At 40.3% G+C, this 20157-nt stretch overlaps 1 protein-coding gene across 3 annotated transcripts; it reads right to left on the reverse strand.

Moving 5' to 3' along the window:
* Positions 1-517: 517 nt before the first annotated feature.
* zgc:63972 (protein CutA homolog) lies at positions 518-10384 on the reverse strand. 3 transcript variants are annotated; one of them, XM_061261955.1, is made up of 6 exons: positions 10255-10384; positions 8005-8153; positions 2285-2344; positions 1937-1982; positions 1790-1839; positions 518-1531 (listed from the first exon to the last, which is right to left on the reverse strand). In XM_061261955.1, exons 2-6 carry the CDS (start codon positions 8148-8150, stop codon positions 1429-1431), a joined length of 405 nt encoding a protein of 134 aa, XP_061117939.1. In that variant the 5' UTR covers positions 8151-8153; positions 10255-10384; the 3' UTR covers positions 518-1428. The 3 variants fall into 3 exon arrangements, with proteins under 3 accessions (XP_061117939.1, XP_061117940.1, XP_061117938.1); XM_061261956.1 differs by having other exon boundaries at positions 10228-10365; XM_061261954.1 differs by lacking the exon at positions 10255-10384 and adding an exon at positions 9494-10217.
* Between the last annotated feature and the right edge of the window lie 9773 nt (positions 10385-20157).

Consider the following 20157-nt stretch of genomic DNA (forward strand, 5'->3'; position numbering starts at 1 on the left):
TGTTTCCAAGTAATCCATTAATTTGATGTTAAAGGAATGCAGGTCTGTCCTTAAGCCTTAAGGTAACCAAGTCCCCTTCTCTGAAACCCTTCTTGTGAATAAACAGGGCATACTTGTACAAGGTTTATGGATCAGAGTAGTGTAAATATTTACTCCAAACTTTTTGCGGACCTTGTGCTACTGGATCTGGTTTCATCAAGCCAGTCTGTCTGCTCAGAACAGGTGCGGCTTTATTCCAGTGAATAGACAAGTTTCCCCATTTCTGGCTCCGAATAGCAAAGATTCAGACAGAGCGATCCCTGTGGTAAAAGGGTAGCCTTCACACTTAGCCGTTAATGCAGGAAAAGTGTTGAACACTCCCTCCTCCTCTGGCTGTACTCATACCAGTCAACTGTGCACAGTTTCAGTATTACAAACTAAATGGAGCTGAATATTTCTGTCCGTTTCATAATCAGTATGAATGTTTTCTCAAGTAGAGGTAATAAATCAGCATTGTCATGCTAAATCACCATGGGACTTCCTAAAATGCTTTTTATTCGTTTACTCATTCAATGTCTGATTACTTGCCAGAAAACCTGCAAAATTAATATTGGTAAGGGTATAAAGGTCAATAAATACATTCTTTAGAAATTAAATCTGGCTTTAATAAAATCATGTAAATGTAATTTATATTTCCAGTGAAAACAAAGAAACAAAAAAACATGTACAAAGCATTACCATAAATTCAGTGTGGGATTCAAGTTCATCCATTGTAGTGCAAGTTGTATTTTACCCATTTGCCCTGAGGATTATGTGTTGCCTGCAATGATTGCAGAGAGATGAGGTGGGAGGGTGGCTGCTTAATTCTCCACTAATCTGACAAATGTTAAGCCTGCAAAATGGATAACCTCAGTGGAAATGTTGGCAGGCAGCACTGAACCAGACCAGTACTGTCAGTATTTCACAAATGTGGTTTCAGTACTTGTTGAACGAACTTTAGAGTCATGGGTTTGGTAAAAAAAAAAATCAACCAAGATCAACGTCAATATATTGTTTTCATGGTTTGGCGATCTTCATGAAAAAAATATGTGTTACCTATGTGTGAACATCATTATCATTATAAAATATAAAACAACATAAATGAAGTATTAGGAATGAACAGTTTTGAGACTGAGCTATTATATTGGATACATTGATTGAAAATAAATTCAGGCAACAAACATCACTATTCTGTGGAGTAGAGAAAATATAAAAATCTTCATCTAACCAAAATGTCTAATACCCTGAAAATTTTCCACAGAATATTTAACGTCATGGTTCGCTGAATTTAAACCGCTGTTACTGTAGGTCTGACCTTCGTGAATAGGACCCGTGGGCCCCTGACGCGGTCGCACCCTAAGCCCCGGGCTCCAAGTGAAGCCGTGCCGGGTCTCAAAAGCCAGTCGCAGGTCAGTCATCTGGGACAGCGTCATCTATCCACTTCATGTACGGTAGACTTCCATCCTCCACCGGGAAGCTCAGAACCTCCGGCACGTCGTATGGGTGAATAGATCTATAGGGGGGGGGGGGGACACACACTCAGATCTTCATGCAATTAAAACCGCACCGACATCTTCAGACGGATGCGCAAATGTGGATTAAGGAAGTCAGATGGACGACTTTGGCAGCTTACTGAGCAGTGTTAAATAATGTGAGAGAGCCTAGCACTCGCTGTGTACCGTATGAACACTTTGACTGTGCAACTTGAGATGCTCAGACGTGTTGGTGGGGGATGTGGGCGGCTGTTAAAGGGCCACCAGCAACAACTCACTTCACAAAGTCTGTAAGCCTCTGGATTTTGGACGTCCTTGTCTTTGCCACCTATGAGCGGAAGAAAGATTCAGCTGTATTTCCACTCCGTCAACAGGAAATAAGAGGGTTCTTAGATCTCCTGGTTGTGGTGACCTTTTCAGCTTACCAGCAGAGTTTCTGTAGCATCCTGTATTTCACCCTTCCAGTAATACCTACAGTATAATACAAAATAAATTGGGTCAGGACTGTTATGCGAGGATACTACAGTCTTTGTTTTCTCTCCAGTGGCCACTTGTAGGGATAGGCTGAGGTGCAAGCAAGCAAATCAGGACAAACATGGATCTGGCATCTCCCCCCCCCCCCCCCCCCACACAAACCATTTTTAGAAATGGTTTCATTACCATTCTGATAGTGGAACAAAACGGTGGTGCACTCAGGAAGTTAGGTTAAGCTTGACAGATTTCTGTCAGGTGGTGGTTGGCAAAAGAAGCAGCGCATGACTTGCCTCACTTACATGGTGTAGCTCTTGGGGAATATGTTGACACATGCAGCCAGTCTTCTCTCCATTATGGCTCTAGAGAAACATGGCAATGGTAATTGTAGATTATGCCATATTGCTTTTTAATGTTCCAGTTCCCCATTGTAGTACATTTGGTTTGGGTCATCATGTTTAACGATCTCACAGCAACTATCAAAGCATTACCCGTTTATATTATGTATGGTCTTGCCTGCATTCCTTACAATAGTAATTTTACCTTTCCTTCGTAGAAGCTGGGTAGCCTATGCCCAAATACTTTCTTGAAGATGGTACTTTATATACACCCACCGAGCACTTTATTAGGAACATTTTCACTCTCACCTACTTATTCATGCGATTATCTAATGAGCCAATTGTGTGGCAGCAGTGTGATGCATACAATCCTGTAGATACGGGTCAGAAGCTTCAGTTAATGTTCACATCAACCATCAGAATGGGGAAAAAATGTGATCTAAGTGACTTTGACTGTGGAATGATTGTTGGTGGCAGACAGGGTGGTTTGAGTATCTCAGAAACTGCTGATCTCCTGGCACACTAGTCTTTACTCTAGAGTTTGCAAAGAATGGTGCAAAAAACAAAAAAGAAACCCAGTGAGCAGCAGTTCTGCAGACAGAAACACCTTGTCGAGAGATGTCAGAGGAGAATAGCCAGACTGGTCAAGGCTGACAGGAAGGTGAGAGTTACGCATATAACCACACGTTACAACAATGGTACAATCATGTTCAGCATTTTTCTGTCATGTTCTGCAATATTTTGAACAATATTTGGAGAGCGGGTTAGCAAGTCGGCAAGTTAAAGAGAGGTGAGGTAAGAAGGAAGAATAGGAGTGCATCATAGATGGCTACTACACACACAGTACTTCGTTAATATCCACCAATCACAGAACATATACAATATTCCGTGCACAGCCTTAGGCCAGAATTATACCCGGGGCAAAGTGGACGCACAGCGGTCTTTCGGCACCCAAGTGGATTATTGCTTTCATGCAATTGCTTTTCAATCTGATATACAGCCTAGTAGTTTCAACATCAAGTGTAAAAAGGAAGTGGATTCTTACGTCATCTCTAACAGCATTTTAGCACCCTGCCCCTAGGCCAGAAAATGCAGCAGATCCTACAGGGACATTTGTTCTGAAAAGATTCTATTCGTCTCATGTTGGACTTGTTGGTAGCTTGCTTGCATTCTGATCCAAACAACAGAACAGATTTAACATTGCTGACGTTGAGGCAAATCTTGAATTTTGGTTTGTACTGGGGCGGCCTGTCGCATAGTGGTTAAGGTAAATGACTGGGACAGGGTGCTAGTTGGTGGTTGGTGGTTGGAATCCCAGTGTAGCCACAATAAGATCCGCACAGCCGTTGGGCACTTGAGCAAGGCCCTTGAGCAAGGCCCTTGAGCAAGGCCCTTGAGCAAGGCCCTTAACCTTGCATTGCTCCAGGGGAGGATTGTCTCCTGCTTAGTCTAATCAATTGACGTCGCTCTGGATAAGAGCGTCTGCCAAATGCCAATAATGTAATGTCATGTTATGGCTATACTTTCATATGTGCAGTACTGTAAATTGTCAGCGTCAGGTAAGACAGTTCTGCCTCTCCCACACATCGAACCTTCACTGGCTTTCCCAATCGGTACAGCTATGCCCCTTTCATCATTAAGAACAGGAGTGAGTGTTTTCTCTTGCTTTTTCAATCACATACAAATGTGAGCCTTCCTTTACTTGGCAGGGTTTTTGATACACACTTACAGGGAGTCGAGGGTGTTGACATTGGGGGGTCCACACATGGGAAATACCAGAAAAAAAAAAGAAAAAAAGCATGATGTTATTGGTGTCCGTGTGGTTTTAGTGCAGGATAACTGATCCATTGCCAGTTGTAGTAAAAAAAACTTTGTTGCAAAAAAAAAACCTTTTATATCTCCTATAAAGAAATGCTTCATATTTTATAATGATATTTTTTATATCCATTTGCAAAGATTATTCTACTCCTTATACTTTTATAAACAGTTTATATGTTTTTATACAGCGGTCTCTTCAAATAGTGTTTAAAAGAAGATTGTATTGATTATAAATGAATGTGTGTGCAATTTAAAGGATCATGTTTCAGAGATTGGAACTTGTAGGTCACAAGAGTTCTGCTGAATAGTCAGGACCTTCACAGACTGTGTAAAAGATAACAGGGAAGTAGCTAGATATGTGTCAACCACTGACACTCTTAGAATTCAGATGGTTGCATTAAGTTGACTGCTTATAGCTGAAACTGCACCCTGTTAACCAAACATGCATGAAAACAAGCCTTCTGTGCAAGTATATATGTGACAGTGTATATAAGAAACTGTCTATATATGTAGAGCTTCAGAGAGTCTAGTAAGTAGTCTCTCAATCTTTTCTCTGTTTGCAAATTGAATAAAAGTCTTACGAGTGAATGAAATGGTGTGACTCTGTTTGATCAGAAACAAGTCTTCACCTGTGGGTACAAAGGGACCGGACAACAGTAATTTCCCTGACACCAGTCAACTGATGTTCAGAGCTAGTCCAGCAGCATTAATTTTTGCCAAGAATGTCAAGTCATACATGGTGCAGACATTCCATGTCCCAAGGCAGATCATAAGAGTGATTTATGCTTCAGTGACAGAGTCATGTGACATGTCCGGGGACAAAAATGATGCAAATTCAACAGTTTTGTTTTGAGTTAGAACAAGGGCAGATTTTTGTAAGGTTGCAGATGTGTATCAGAAGTGCATCGGAGCTGTGGTTGGTTGGCTGAAACAAAGAAAAAAGGTTGCCTTGGGGACGATGTTAGCTCACAAGTTGTTACAACAAGACAAGCGAATTGGCTAGTTCTCGCAACAAAATGACATTTCATTTTCCTCCTCAAAATATTTTGCTCAAAATATAATGCTGCCTTTTTTTGGAATGTAAACAAAACTCCAAAAAACCATCTGGTTGCTATTGTATGCACTACAGTGTGCAATGTGCACTGTCACTGAATTATAAATGCAAAATGTCATCCAAAACAGCAGTCTTAGTCCCAAGTACACTCTCTTTCACACTCCTAACTTCTCAGAATGGGCTTTCATCAGAAGTCATACTGCCAATAAATTGGCATGAGTCCACTGTGGGGGTATTGGTTGTAATTCTATCCATGGTGGCTTCCATAACAGTGTGCTGTAATCGGCTGGGCTGTTGGCCCACCACAGTAGGTTTGTTTTTTGGGGTTTTCCTTCCCTTAGCCAGAGCCTTGTTAGCCTAGCATCAGAAGGTGATTAGTTTCCAGGTGGTGAGGGTGACATGAGGATGAACGTTTCACCGAAGGACTACTACTCTTTTGCCTTCCGCCCAGAATGGACTGGCCGTGGTGTTGAACGCATGAGCACCCCTTATACCTACAGACAATTATATTGCAGTCCTTGTTGCAGTCATTGAGTGCCTCCAGAGGGCCAATAACCTACCCTTTTAGGCTGGTGCCATACAGTCTGCTCCCTGGCACCCCTGACTGGCAATGCACAAAAAATACATAAAACTTTTTTTTAATATGATTACGGAGATATACTCAAAATGCTGAACAAAAATACTGAACTTTATTAATGTTTCAATGGAACCAAACATTTATTTAATAAAAAAATCTCATATGTACACAAGACCTTTTTTCCTCAGCGCTCTTTTAGGTACTTCTCATCAAGCTGTACATTACATTACATTACATTACATTAATGGCATTTGGCAGATGCTCTTATCCCGAGCAACATAAAACAAAGTGCAAAGTGCATACCCATAACCAGGCATAAGTGCGCTGAAAGACCCTAGAGGGAAGTACAATTTCAACTGCTACCAGTCCAACAAAGACAAGGACTAGGGCCTACTAGGATCTAGGACTAGGATCATGTAGGATTAGTTTTTTATAATAATACCGCACCACGCAAATATATGAATAAACAGCTTACCTAGCCAAACAAAACTAGCAAAGGTATCATCCTACAGGGAGGTAGGGAGGGGTGGGGAGAGGTACAGCTTGAAGAGGTGCGTCTTCAGTCTGCGCTTGAAGGTGGTAACAGATTCTGCTGTTCTGACCTCCACGGGGAGTTTGTTCCACTATCGTGGAGCCAGAACATACAGTAGTCGTGAGCGTGAGGTGGAAGTTCGGAGAGGGGGAGGCACCAGGTCTGGCAGGGGTGTAGGGTCTGATAATCTTTTAGAGGTAAGCTGGGGCAGACCCCTTAACTGCTTGGAAGGCTAGCACCAATGTTTTGAATTTGATGCGTGCCATGACCTGCAGCCTGTGGAGGGGGGTGTTATGAGTGTGTTTGGGAAGGTTGAAGACCAGACAAGCTGCTGCATTCTGGGTAAGTTGGAGGGGTCTGATGGCAGATGCTGGGAGGCCAGCCAGGAGTTGTAGTAGTCCAGGCAGGTCAAAACCATCGCTTGGACCAGGAGCTGGGTCGAGTAGGGGTAAGAAAGGGGTGGATTCTCCAGATGTTGATTGCCAGCTGTAACCTGGCTATCCTGTTTTTGTGATTTACTAGTGGTTTGCGTCTTTCTTCTGTAAGTCTGTTTGTGAAGTCTTCTGCGGAGAGTAGTCACGGACACATCCACGACTGCCAGTCAGACATGTGTTTGGGTGTTTTTCTTCATTATGGTGAGATTTATTTGGTCATCAACTGTAGAGGTCTTCCTTGGCCTACTTGCCCCTTTGCAAATACTGAGCTTGCCAGTGATCTTTTCCAAAGCTCGCCAGTGATCTGTTCCAAACAGTTTATTTTGGAAAGCATATTGTTTAACATATGTCTCATTCTTATTTCTCAGCCTCATAATGGCTTTCTTGACTGACAGACTCCAAAGGCAATCAAAAGCCTAGAATCGAGACTAAATACTGAAAGCTTTATTATGCCTGCACGAAGGAAGCGGTTGAATACACCTGAGTACTCAGAAGTAGCTGAAAAGCCAACCATCCAATTACGTTTGGTCCCCTAATATATAAGGGATGTGATTCCTACACACATCACCCAATATGGATGTAAATACCCTCAAATTAAAGGGGACTTTAACCTCACAGTTATTGTTTCGTTTCAAATCCAATGTGCTGGAGTACAGAGCCAAAAGAACATAAATTGTACTAACTTTCTAAATACTTATGGACTGCACTGTATGTACAAAAAGAAGTCACCAAGAGTAGCTATTTTAGATAAAGGGTGGTCTAGGCTGGTTAAGCAATATATTCATTACCAAATTAGCTCAATGCACACATATTATTATTGACGTACTGCCCAATCCATGTTGATGCAAACACCTTTACTGCAGGCCTCAAAATTACCAAACTGGGAGGTGGTGAACAATATTCTAGTTGCACAGGAGAAAATAGTCAGTTTCACAAACACCCAAATATGTTGCACTACAGTTGTCATCAAAATAGGGCACAGAGTTAGAGACATGTTATCAGCTTTGGGTGCCTCCACTGTATCTGGATTGTAACCTCAGGAGGTTTGAAGTCTGCAACCAGAATTCTTTGACACAAGGTCACCCGCACATTGTAGCTGGAATTACTGTGCTTTCACACATTGTGGAAATTGTCTCCTCCAGTGACACTCAAAGTTACTCTCAGGGGTGGATCAAAAGCCTGGTGCTTCATATCTGCCCAACTCCAGCTGAAAGTGCTTATTCAGCATCTCGAATGGGCAAAGGCGGAGAATGAAGCAGAGTGAAGTACCTGCTTATGTCCTTAGCGGCTTGCTCGTTGGGACAGTTGATGACGATCACTGAGTGATGTCCTGACATGTAGCTCCCTGTCAGTGCCGAGTGTAGCTGTAAACCCAGACTCCGTAGGGCAGGGTACATGACAAGGGTGAGCAGCATCCCCTGTTAAACAGAAAAAACAAACACAGGAAATGGTGCTGGAGTGCAGGCACTGACCGTAAACTTTTATTTTTGTACTTTTGTGGTATGAATTCATTTTTGGAAGCACTGATAGCGTTGCACTGAACGAATGACGTGACAAGCTTTATGTATGGGTGTTAGCGGCCTGGAGAAAAAGTATTTTAAAATGGTTGGGTTTTAAACGGTAAAGGATTATGGCTATATGAGGGTTAATTTGGGGGTCAATTCAATATCAAAAACAGTGCCACCCTTCTCATCTACCTAGTGCCATTATATAAATATCAACAAAAAAAAAAAATAATAATCACAGTATGCTTAGGCTATATGGGTTCCCAGCCAGACCCTACCCTAATAATAATTTTTTGGGCATACATTTACAATATAGGCTATGCACACAATATCTGTACATTAAATGCACTATATAGAAACAACGACATGCAGGCAAGTATATTGCTGCGTTTTATCACAATTGTTTTTGGGATCTACATTATTTTACCATATTAGTTTTTCGTGCATGCCACTAGCCTACCACAAAGAGCGTAGACGAATAAGTATAACAATGAGCTTCAATGTGCGTAGGCATAGCTACTGTATGTGGACAATAAACTTAGCTACCTTGTCTTAAACTCCAGGCATGGATCTACTTGTGTCTCCAATTCATTTTGTGATATCTAGGCACTGTTAATGGCTAAGGTTAAACTGTCTGTTTTATCCGTTCTTTTACGTCGGATGACCCAGAATACTTTGACCGCATGCATAAAGATATAAGCACCCAGCTAGAACAAGGCTGCATTACGATAAGCCTATAAAAAAAAATCACAATCCGCTTATAGTCAAGGTAAATAAATAACAAGGTCACTATAGGCAACATTTATTATATTTTCTGGAGACAGGTTTCCAAAATCCGTGTTATGTTATTGACATTGCCTATTTGAGATTCATTAGAACCAAACTGTCTAACAATCTCAAACAATATAACCACTTACATTTGTATTCAGCACGAAGATCTTATCCTAGTTGACAATTTGCTGGCAGGCTAATGTTGGCTACAGGCTAACTATATTCCGATTAATTCATCAGCATATTATGGCACTGTAAAGAGATTATCGAGATTGTTTTTATCTCGCAAAGCGAACACCAGTAAATAAGCCAGCAATATCTAATACAAAAATTAAGATAACTATAACGACTAACTGTAGTTCTATTTTAAAACCTCGATAGTTGTATTTATCTGTCAGTAGGCTATAAAATCATGTTCGTGATTGTCAGAGCTTTACTCACGTTACTGTAATGTAGGTAACTACCATAAACAATTCACTTACCAGAAAAATGATAAAAAATCCAGGACGGAAGAAAGACTGATTAATATATTCCCTGTGGCATCGCTGATACAACCACTCCATTTTCCCGTTCATCACGAATGACGTTTTCTAGATTATTGACCACGAGTTACACAGCCTAACAGACAAGTTCTTGTGTGGGCAACATGAGTAGTCGACTTTGCGAAGAGAGCTGCAGCAGGTTCCACGCTATAGTGTCACTTTTCTTCACTCTGCCCAGCTACAGTGTAGGCTAGAAACTGAACCTTTGGGCGTTTCTGTTATGAGGTACGGCAACAATGCAGCAGCACGTCGCGAGATTGAAAGAACTAAACCAGAGATACTTTGATTGATTAAACTAGGCTACCGAGGAGAGCCGTAGCCCGTTCTAAGTAAATGCGTTCTGTTTGCCTCTGCATTGCATTGCTTCTCCACCCTCTCACGATAAGCAGCTTGTGAATAGGAGCAATAGCTAATACTTTACAGCTCGTGCTGCATTTAAACTATAGTAGGCTAACAACCTTTGGGAATGTCTGGACTAACCAACATTAAAACTGATTTAGTCGGCTTACGTTCAACGTGGCTGTAATAAGGAAATTGGGCTCTCACCTCAGCGCTACATGTGACATTTTACACATCTTGTAACATTATGTAGCCTATACTTCTACGTGCAATTGTAATTGTACGCTATTTATAAATTTGCAATAAATTCAAATATTAAATATGCAAGATTTTACCTTTAAAATATTATCAAACAAACATACTCAGTCATTAATGATACACTGGCAACTTGGGTCTGCGTTCACCTCTGCCCAATATCTTGTCATTTCTAACTGCTTAGGCCATTTTTGGGTATAGGCCTTGTCTATTTCTGTGCTGAATCTGAAAGCCATGTGTCCAATACACTGAACTCATACGCTCTATGGTCCAATGGAAGGAGGAGCAGGGGGACCAGAGGAGACATGTATGGATTGGCTACTACACACGTGGACAAAATTGTTGGTACCCCTCTGTTAATGAAAGAAAAACCCACAATGGTCACTGAAATAACTTGAAACGGACAAAAGTAATAATAAATAAAAATTTACTGAAAATTAACCAATGAAAATCAGACATTGCTTTTGAATTGTGGTTCAACAGAATCATTAAAAAAAAAGAAAAAACTAATGAAACAGGCCTGGATAAAAATGATGGTACTCCTAACTTAATATTTTGTTGCACAACCTTTTGAGGCAATCACTGAAATCAATAGATTTCTGTAACTGTCAATGAGACTTCTGCACCTGTCAACAGGTATTCTGGCCCACTCGTGAGCAAACTGTTCCAGTTGTCTCAGGTTTGAAGGGTGCCTTCTCCAGACGGCATGTTTCAGCTCCTTCCACAGATGTTCAATAGGATTTAGATCAGGGCTCATAGAAGGCCACTTCAGAATAGTCCAATGTTTTGCTCTTAGCCATTCTTGGGTGTTTTTAGCTGTGTGTTTTGGGTCATTATCCTGTTGGAAGACCCATGACCTGCGACTGAGACCAAGCTTTCTGACACTAGGCAGCACATTTCTCTCCAGAATGCCTTGATAGTCTTGAGATTTCATTGTACCCTGCACAGATTCAAGACACCCTGTGCCAGATGCAGCAAAGCAGCCCCAGAACATAACCAAGCCTCCTCCATGTTTCACAGTAGGGACAGTGTTCTGTCTCCAGTTTTGTCTCATCTGTCCAAAGGACATTCTCCCAGAAGCTTTGTGGCTTGTCAATATGCATTTTGGCTAATTCCAGTCTCGCTTTTTATGATTTGCTTTCAACAGTGGTGTCCTCCTTGGTCGTCTCCCATGAAGTCCACTTTGGCTCAAACAACGACGGATGGTGCGATCTCACACTGATGTACCTTGACTTTGGAGTTCACCTTTAATTTCTTTGGAGGTTGTTCTGGGCTCTTTGGTTACCATTCGTATTATCCGTCTCTTCAATTTGTCATCAATTTTCCTCTTGCGGCCATGTACAGGGAGGTTGGCTGCAGTCCCGTGGACCTTAAGCTTCTGAATAATATGTGCAACTGTAGTCACAGGAACATCAAGCTGCTTGGAGATGGTCTTATAGCCTTCACCTTTAACATGCTTGTCTGTAATTTTCTTTCTAATCTCCTCAGACAACTCTCTCCTTCACTTTATGTGGTCCATATTCAGTGTGGTACACACCATGTCACCAAACAGCACAGTGACTACTTGTCACCCTTTAAATAGGCAGACTGACTGATTACAAGTTTGAAGACACCTGTGATGCTAATTAGAGGACACACCTTAGTTTAACATGTCCCTATGGTCAAATTATTTTCAATCTTTTCTAGGGGTACCATCATTTTTGTCCAGGCCTGTTTTATTAGTTTGCTTTTTAAAATGATTCTGTTGAACCACAATTCAAAAGCAATGTCTGATTTTCATTGGTTAATTTTCAGTAAATTTTTATTTATTATTACTTTTGTCAGTTTCAAGTTATTTCAGTGACCATTGTGGGTTTTTCTTTCATTAACAGAAGGGTACCAACAATTTTGTCCACGTGTGTACACTGGTGACCTGGGTTTGCAAGACCAACCTTGGTGGCTAACCATTAGGCAAGTGGCTGGCTAGTATTACAATCAGTAGCTGCCGTTGTTAGCTAACTACTGTCAATTCAGTTTTGTATGTCAGCTGGCTGGCCATGATAGCTGGGTCCCACTGCTCAGTTCTACTGCTTACTGTATATTCTTGGGAGATTCTACTGGCTTATTTCCTCTCCTGGGCAGGGAGCTCATTCCTAAACCCAAAAGACTCCCTGACTTTCAGAAGACTTGAGGTGTTGATGTTTTATTTTTTTGTCTGTGTGTAAACACAGGAGTGGGGCAAGGAAATAAATATCTGCATAGTATGCCTTTAAGCGTTTATTAATGTAAAAACCAGCATCACTATCACAATTGAATGAGTGCCATTTCCAGGTAGGCTACCATACAGTAGCATACATGTGCTTGTAGCACATACGCTGTAGCCATCACCAAACAGTAAGGATTAATGTTTTGTTACAGGAAGGAACAATAAGATAATCTAACTCTATAATTATAACCTGTTTGTTAGTAAGAGAGAGTAAAGGTGCTAGTTTCATAGAATCCATGGGGGATCTCAGAGTGCTGAAGTCTGAAGAATGAGTTTCTAGCAACTGTACAATGCTGGTGACAGACATGGAATCTGAGATGCATTTTTGCTGCCTAGCACCAAATTATACACACCAGGTTATGTCTCGGCTTCTGGCGTTTCTATTGCACCTTTACTCTCTCTTACTAACAAACAGGTTATAATTATAGAGTTAGATTATCTTATTGTTCCTTCCTGTAACAAAACATTAAAACCCTCACAGTTTGGTGACCCTGACACATTTTCACCTGTGTCTGATGGGATCTTTACTATTTGGTTACCCCATTCCATTTCATTCGCGCTGTCTAATTTAGTATTAAGAGGTGCTCACAACAATCTGTGGTGCAATCTGTGTACTTCAGCACAGGTGTGAACCAGCTACTTTGCATCAAGTATTTGCAGTAGCTGTGCATCACCGTGGCATGTTCTGGTCCTCAACTCCAATAACAGACTCCACGTCAAGGCTAGATACTGAAGGCTTTGTTATACCTGAACTAAGGAAGCTTGAGTACAGAGCCAAAAGAACATCAATTATACCACTGTCTGAATACGTACTGCACTGTACCTGTACTTTTATTTGTTGGAGCAGTCTACTGAGTTATGTTACACCTATTGGCAATGGCAACCTATACAGTAGTTTGTTTATTAATGTACAGTCAGGAACCACTAGAGGGTAGTATAAGGGAATGTATGTAATTTACTGTAATGTACTGATTATTCAGGAGATTATGTTTTCCTCTAGAAATGACATGCCATGTTAACTGTCAGTTAACTGTGGGCATCTTTTAATAATACAATTGGTGATACACTGTTTGACACATGTCTATCACAGAGTCTTTGTATGCTCTCATGTATCTATCTTGCATAACCTGGCAGCTCAAAGGGATGTCACAGACAATGGAGAAGAGATAGTGTAAGAAATGAAAGCTTGATATCCTTAACTGATCAAAAACAACATTTACCACAGGCAATAATGGCTGTCAATTCAACAGTTGTTGCTTAGTAAATATTGCACATTTTTGGTTAGATATCACTACATGGTACATTGTACAATTAATTAAAGTTATATTTATGTACACCCACTTATCTAATCAGCCAAACGTGTGGCAGCAGTGCAATGTATAAAATCATGCAGATACGGGTCAGGAGCTTCAGTTAATATTCATATCAACCATCAGATTGGGATTGGGAAAAAATGTGATCAAAGTGACTTTGACCATGGAATCATTATTCGTGCCAGACAGGGTGGTTGTGTATCTCAGATTTTCACACAGAACAGTCTCTAGAGTATGGTGAGAAAAGCATCCAGTGAGCAGCAGTTCTGTGGGCAAAAATGTGTTGCTAATGAGAGACGTCAGAAGAGAAGGGCCAGACTGGTCAAAGCTGAGGTGCTGAGGGTGGTGAAGCTCTCTGCCAGGCCTGTACTGCAGCCATCTTTAGCGCCAGCTTGTGTCTGTGGCAAGTTGCATTTCCTTTTTTTCTTCAACATATGAAACAAATATTTAAATAGACTCAGGTCTATGGCTATGTATACAAACTTATGTAAATAATTATGTAAGTAACTTAAAAGAGGAGAATCCAATGTCAGATCCTAGTGGTTGTGGACTTTTAATCTTAATCAGCACATCAAATGCTTGTCTACTGTTTCAAAGGTGTCTTCTGTCTCCAACACTCCAGGATTAATACAAGTATGGCATAAGAAAACATCTGACAACAATGCTAAAGGTAAACCAATGTGGCTTTTTTTTCTCTTAAGCACATTGGGGGTGAAGGTTTGGGTGAGTGTGTCGTAATCTGCTTTGGCAGTTTATTAGTATCTAAATGGTTAAAGTGTTACATGAGTTATTTTATCCAGGCTTTGGACAAAAAAAATAGCATACAGTACTGAATTTTGTGAATGCAATATGGCAAGATAATACAAGAATTTATGAAAAGAAAATGAGCAAAGACTCACATTCACATTCCATGTTAAAAGAATACAGAGACTGAAATGTATTAGTACAGTATGTTTAGTATATGAATAATTAATGTATACTTGCATTTCAGGAGCTTCTGAATGAAGACATCCTAATTAGTGAGTCCAGATTGTAGCAAAGCCCTTTGAGGCTTTAAACAGGAATGTGAAATATATCCTGTGTGCAAGCCAGTTGTTTGAAATGAATTCCTCCCAGGCCCTGTACATAGACCCATTTTAATATTTAGTGTTCTGCTGGTCAGTCAAAGCTAGATTAAATTGAAGGTTACTCACTAACTTGTGTTAAGCACTGCTCCCTGCTCACTATAATAATATGATGATATGATAATATGAGCCAATCTTTGCACCAGCTCCTGGTACTGAAATGAATGGGACTCATTTGTTTGGTGAATTGTGACTCACCATACAAAGAGTGGAATGTGTCCTATTTCTTCCAAAGGGGCAGGAACATACTCATACTCATAATACACATGATTATCTGTCTTGAGAAGAACCAGTTGTGTGAGATTTGTTTCAGTGGTGTGAACAGAGAATAAAACATTTTATTCAAGTCATTCCATTTATTGTCGAAGATAGATGGATAGATAGAATTAAATATATATTTCAGCAAGACAATGATAGTAAGGCACTGATCATATTAAGCATATTGTACGGTATGTCCAAACCAAACAAGAAATGTTTAACAGGCCATAAAATTACTTTATTTGCCATGGCCATGTCATTATCCAAGTTTAAGAGTTTAACTCTATTGGAAATATGTGGGTTTAATGTAAACACAGACCTCAAAGGATGTTGAAAGATTCTGCATAGAGGACAGTTCAGGATCTATTCAACCCACATCAGTCTCATGAAACACCACTTAAGGTAACTTTGTAATGTTATCCTTGCAAAAGAGAGGATGCACAAAATAAAGGAAATGGTCATGAATATTTGTGATGCCTATCATTTTTGGGTGAAAATCTTGTTGCAGCTGCAGCAATTGTTCATATATTTGCGAGAATAGCACAGAAGAGTGTGCACTAAAATCTGTTGTTTTCCAGCAATTCATGAAATTATAATGCATTACATGGAATGGAGTGCACATTACATACATGTAATGTATGATGATTTTTTGTTTTGAAATCAACAATTGAGTATACATACACACACATATACACACGTGCTCTCTTTTGTGATGGCCAAATGTGCCTTCGCCAAATTAGCTGAAAGTGCTGAATAGCTCAAAAATTATTTCAATGACATCCTTCCCCCACTTCCCAAATATGCACTTTACTCGCCTCTTCAAAGTATTTTCCTTATATCTATTTCCGGATTTTACAATATCCTGGCAGGCAGTCAGTGGGATCCGGTTTCATTGTTAATTGAAAGTTTGGCTATTTGCTTAACAATGGCATGAAAGCCAGTCTCAGCCGTCTGTCGCCGTTGGAGTCAGTAATTTATCTTCTCAACCACAGAAAACTTTTGGATAGAAATATGTGATTTGTTAACCATTACTCCAAATAATTGCCATTCTGGTCACATTACCTACCAGTTTAAGCTCATTGTAATTTATAAATGGTTCACTGTTATGTGGGTTCTGGAACACTGTTGAGATGTTAATTGTGGATTGGTCTCCGTCAGTGTGTTTACTGTTTGTTTACGGTACCAGGTAACTTATAAATTAACGTATCACTTCCAAAATTAACAAGTTATAATTAATAATGTGGAATGTCCTTGGGATAGGCTATATGTTGCTTAGCTCAAGATACAATATAAAACATTTAGTTCACACAACTTGTGACCATTTTTATTTTTATTACAACATTTAAGTGTCATCTTAATCTATAATACCCAACCTCTCTTCAACTTCAATGTCTGGACTGACTGCTGACTGACCAGCTACTACACAACCCCAAAGCATAATGGATCCATCTCCATGCTTCACAATTGGCAAGGTTTTCTTCTCTACAAAGGCTTCACCCTTTTATTCTCCAAACATACCTTTTTTGGTGGTGGCCAAAAAGTTAAATTATGGTTAAATATGGGTTTTTAGGTCATTCTTTCTGGCAACTCTGCCAAATAGGTATTTGTTGTTTAAAGTGTATTGTATTGTTGTCCTGTAAGCAGCTAGACTTGTGTTTGATACTCTTTTTTGCTACTTTTTTGCAGTGATGTGGGTTTCTTCTGAGCATTTCTCACTGGGTCTCGGGCGATTCTATCTGAAATCTTTCTTGGTCTTCCAGACCTTGCCTTGCCTAGTTTGAAGCATTGAGAGTTTTTGTAGCCTTCTCCTTCTTGGTGGAAATGAACCATCTAGACAACTGTTTAGGAACCCATGGTTGTTAACACCAGACAGAACAGCTGGATACTTTAGAAGGCATGGAGTTACTTCAGAATAAAAAGCCCTAACAAGTAAATCACCTGGGTCTGGGCCTTAGTAAGCATCTTTTTTTTTAAATATAAATAAGTAATGTTATAATTTAAAAGATGAACTAGCTTTAAAATGTGCAGAAAGGTCTCATGTTGAACTAAGTTTCTATTAACTCATGTTGCTAAGTTCTGCTACGTGGCATTTATCAACAGCAAATCCTGCTCTTACTCTATTTTGGAACTGCAGTGCAATTTTAGTGAACTACTTCAAGTTAGTGTACCATTTATCCATTAAAAGCTTAGCTACGACTAACATCAGGACAAAAGCAATCGTCTCCCACCCAGTGAAATCAGAGTGCAAGGTGTTTACCATTTGCTTGTGTCTATAAGGGTTTGAAGATTGCTCACTCCCAATAGTTGCAAGGCCAATAAGACAACTTTAGATAGCTATGAACTTGCTTTTAGTTAGGGCACAAAACATTACATTACAATAAAAATCTCATCATCCAAGAGGGTTTGCAAAGGTTACAAGAATTCAAACAGCTGTCACTTTAAACTAGGTAAATGCAATATAAATTCTGAACTCTACATTGCCAATCCCCAAGGTGAATTTTAACAGCAACATTTGAGGGATGGGCTGTCAGTCCTGTACACCTACCATGAAAAAAAACATATTACAAATGTCATATTATACTACATGAATTCTATAATATGACAGTCATGACAGGTAGTTGGTTGGGTTTTATGCCCTTCATAATATAATTCTGAATTTAACGGTCCTTTATTTTGGAGGTATATTGTGTGTACTTTGCATTCATACTTGTTCTCCTGTGTTATATTGTCTAAAAAGTATTTTGAAAGTATCTCCCAAGCAAGTACCCTGCCCATGTAATGGAAAAATATTTTTTTTCTCACATTCATTTACAAAATGACTCTCATTTTCTGACCATCCTCTAAGTTTACAGTGTACTTCAGGCTTTGAATGTTTAGTCAGTTCATTTATTTCCAACCAGGGTAGTCCAGGGCTTGTACTGGAGTTTCTATTCAAGAAGGATTCTCATTTACAGTACCTTAATTTCTGCATGCACACTAGTTGAAAAATAATTATTATATTTATATTACTTTATGTGAACTAACTAGTTGTATTATAAAAAAATCAATTCAATATAAAGTGTCCTTGACTGGATTTCAAGATTCAACCTGGGCTTTGTTTTAGCACTGCCAGCATATGTAACTCTCCATATGACTGAATTGAGGCAACCTCTTTTCCAACTCAAAGGAGCATGCAGGGTGTCCTTATCTTAATATAAGTAGGGCGACATGGCTCAGGCAGTAAGAGCACTCGTCTGTCAGTCGGAGGGTTGCCGGTTTGATCCCCTGCCTGGGCTGTGTCGAAGTGTCCCTGAGCAAGACACCTAACCCCCAAATGCTCCTGACGAGCTGGTTGGTGCCTTGCACGGCTGCCAATCGCCGTCGGTGTGTCGGTGTGTGAGTGTGTGTATGAATGGGTGAATGAGAAGCATCAGTTGTACAGCGTTTTGGATAAAGGTGCTATATAAATGCCAACCATTTATGTGTTATAATAATGTTATCATATTTAATTTAATAAAAAACACATTTATTTAGGAACAGCTTTTTGGATTACATAATGACACTTTTACGAGTGACTTATTCCAAACTCACCTTTTCATTTCATAATGAGACTTTTCAAAATGGGCTGCATGGATGGTGCAGTGGGTAGCACTGCCGCCTCACAGCAAGGAGGTCCTGGGTTCGAATCCCGGTCGGCCGGGGCCTCTCTGTGTGGAGTTTGCATGTTCTCCCCATGTCTGCGTGGGTTTCCTCTGGGTACTCCGGTTTCCTCCCACAGTCCAAAGACATGCAGGTTAGGCTGATTGGAGAGTCTAAATTTTCCATGGGTATGAGTGTGTGAGTGAATGGTGTGTGTGCCTTGCGATGGACTGGCGACCTGTCCAGGGTGTATTCCTGCCTTTCGCCAAATGTATGCTGTGATAGGCTCCAGCCCCCTCTGCGACCCTGTTCAGGATATGCGGGTTAAGATAATGGATGGATGGATGGACTTTTCAAAACGTTTTTGCCTGGAATGCGGAGTCTGTGGGATAATGTCAGCCAACCCTACTGATCTATTGATGCATCTACAGCCATGGGGGGGGGTGACCAAAGCCAGTGCCTAAGTAATCACCAAACGTGTGACCTGACATGTGCATCAACTGACACGGCAATGCGATGAATGATAGCAATTCAGGGCAAACCGCAAAGCTCAGAATTGCGATCACGTGTTTTCTGATGTCTGCCCTGAATCAGACATCATGTTAGATTTTTGCGTGAGCAAACACTTCCGAATTCCGAGCAAAAACCTGCTTGCGGAATTACGACCACGCAACCTCTGACTTGCACGTGATTTGAGGGAGATGTCCGACACACTAAGCGTTTGCTCCGAATTGCTTGGTCAGACATGGTGAGATGGTCTCCGTCAGTGTGTTTACTGTTTGTTTACGGTACCAGGTAACTTATAAATTAACGTATCACTTCCAAAATTAACAAGTTATAATTAATAATGTGGAATGTCCTTGGGATAGGCTATATGTTGCTTAGCTTAAGATACAATATAAAACATTTAGTTCACACAACTTGTGACCATTTTTATTTTTATTACAACATTTAAGTGTCATCTTAATCTATAATACCCAACCTCTCTTCAACTTCAATGTCTGGACTGACTGCTGACTGACCAGCTACTACACAACCCCAAAGCATAATGGATCCACCACCAACTTCACGTCAGACATGGTGAGATTGCAATTCTGAATAACAGCGGAAAGTATCAAAACTATTGCCTAGGCAATCAGTTAACATGTGACTCGTCACAAGCAATTCCACAGGATGACTGTTTGTCTTACGTGCTCTTCCACTGACTTGAGCAGTCACAACAGTGTAATACTTTGACATGCCAGTTTTTAACACAGTCCTTTTCAACATGTCGTATTTGTACGAGTTCTATAAGTCGATAGAAGAGCAGAAGTCACGCTAGACGAACAGTCATCCAGTGGATCAAATTGCTTGCGATGAGTCACATGTTCGGTAGTTACTCAATACCGGCAATACTTTCGCACTTTCCAGCCCCCTCCAAAATGAAGAACAAGTTCTAATCTGGAACTGTGA

The sequence above is a fragment of the Conger conger genome, chromosome 12 (assembly GCF_963514075.1).
Source record: "Conger conger chromosome 12, fConCon1.1, whole genome shotgun sequence".
In the NCBI taxonomy this organism is placed as follows: Eukaryota; Metazoa; Chordata; class Actinopteri; order Anguilliformes; family Congridae; genus Conger; species Conger conger.

Bases quoted from the DNA above. Each gene is read 5' to 3' on its own strand.
- zgc:63972 (XM_061261954.1), bottom strand. From the start codon at position 9,586: ATGAACGGGAAAATGGAGTGGTTGTATCAGCGATGCCACAGGGAATAT. The intron at 8,154-9,493 runs GTAAGTGAATTG...TCTGTTTAACAG, and splicing joins GATTTTTTATCATTTTTCTG to GGGATGCTGCTCACCCTTGT. The intron at 2,345-8,004 runs GTACTTCACTCT...ATGTTTCTCTAG, and splicing joins GCCGCTAAGGACATAAGCAG to AGCCATAATGGAGAGAAGAC.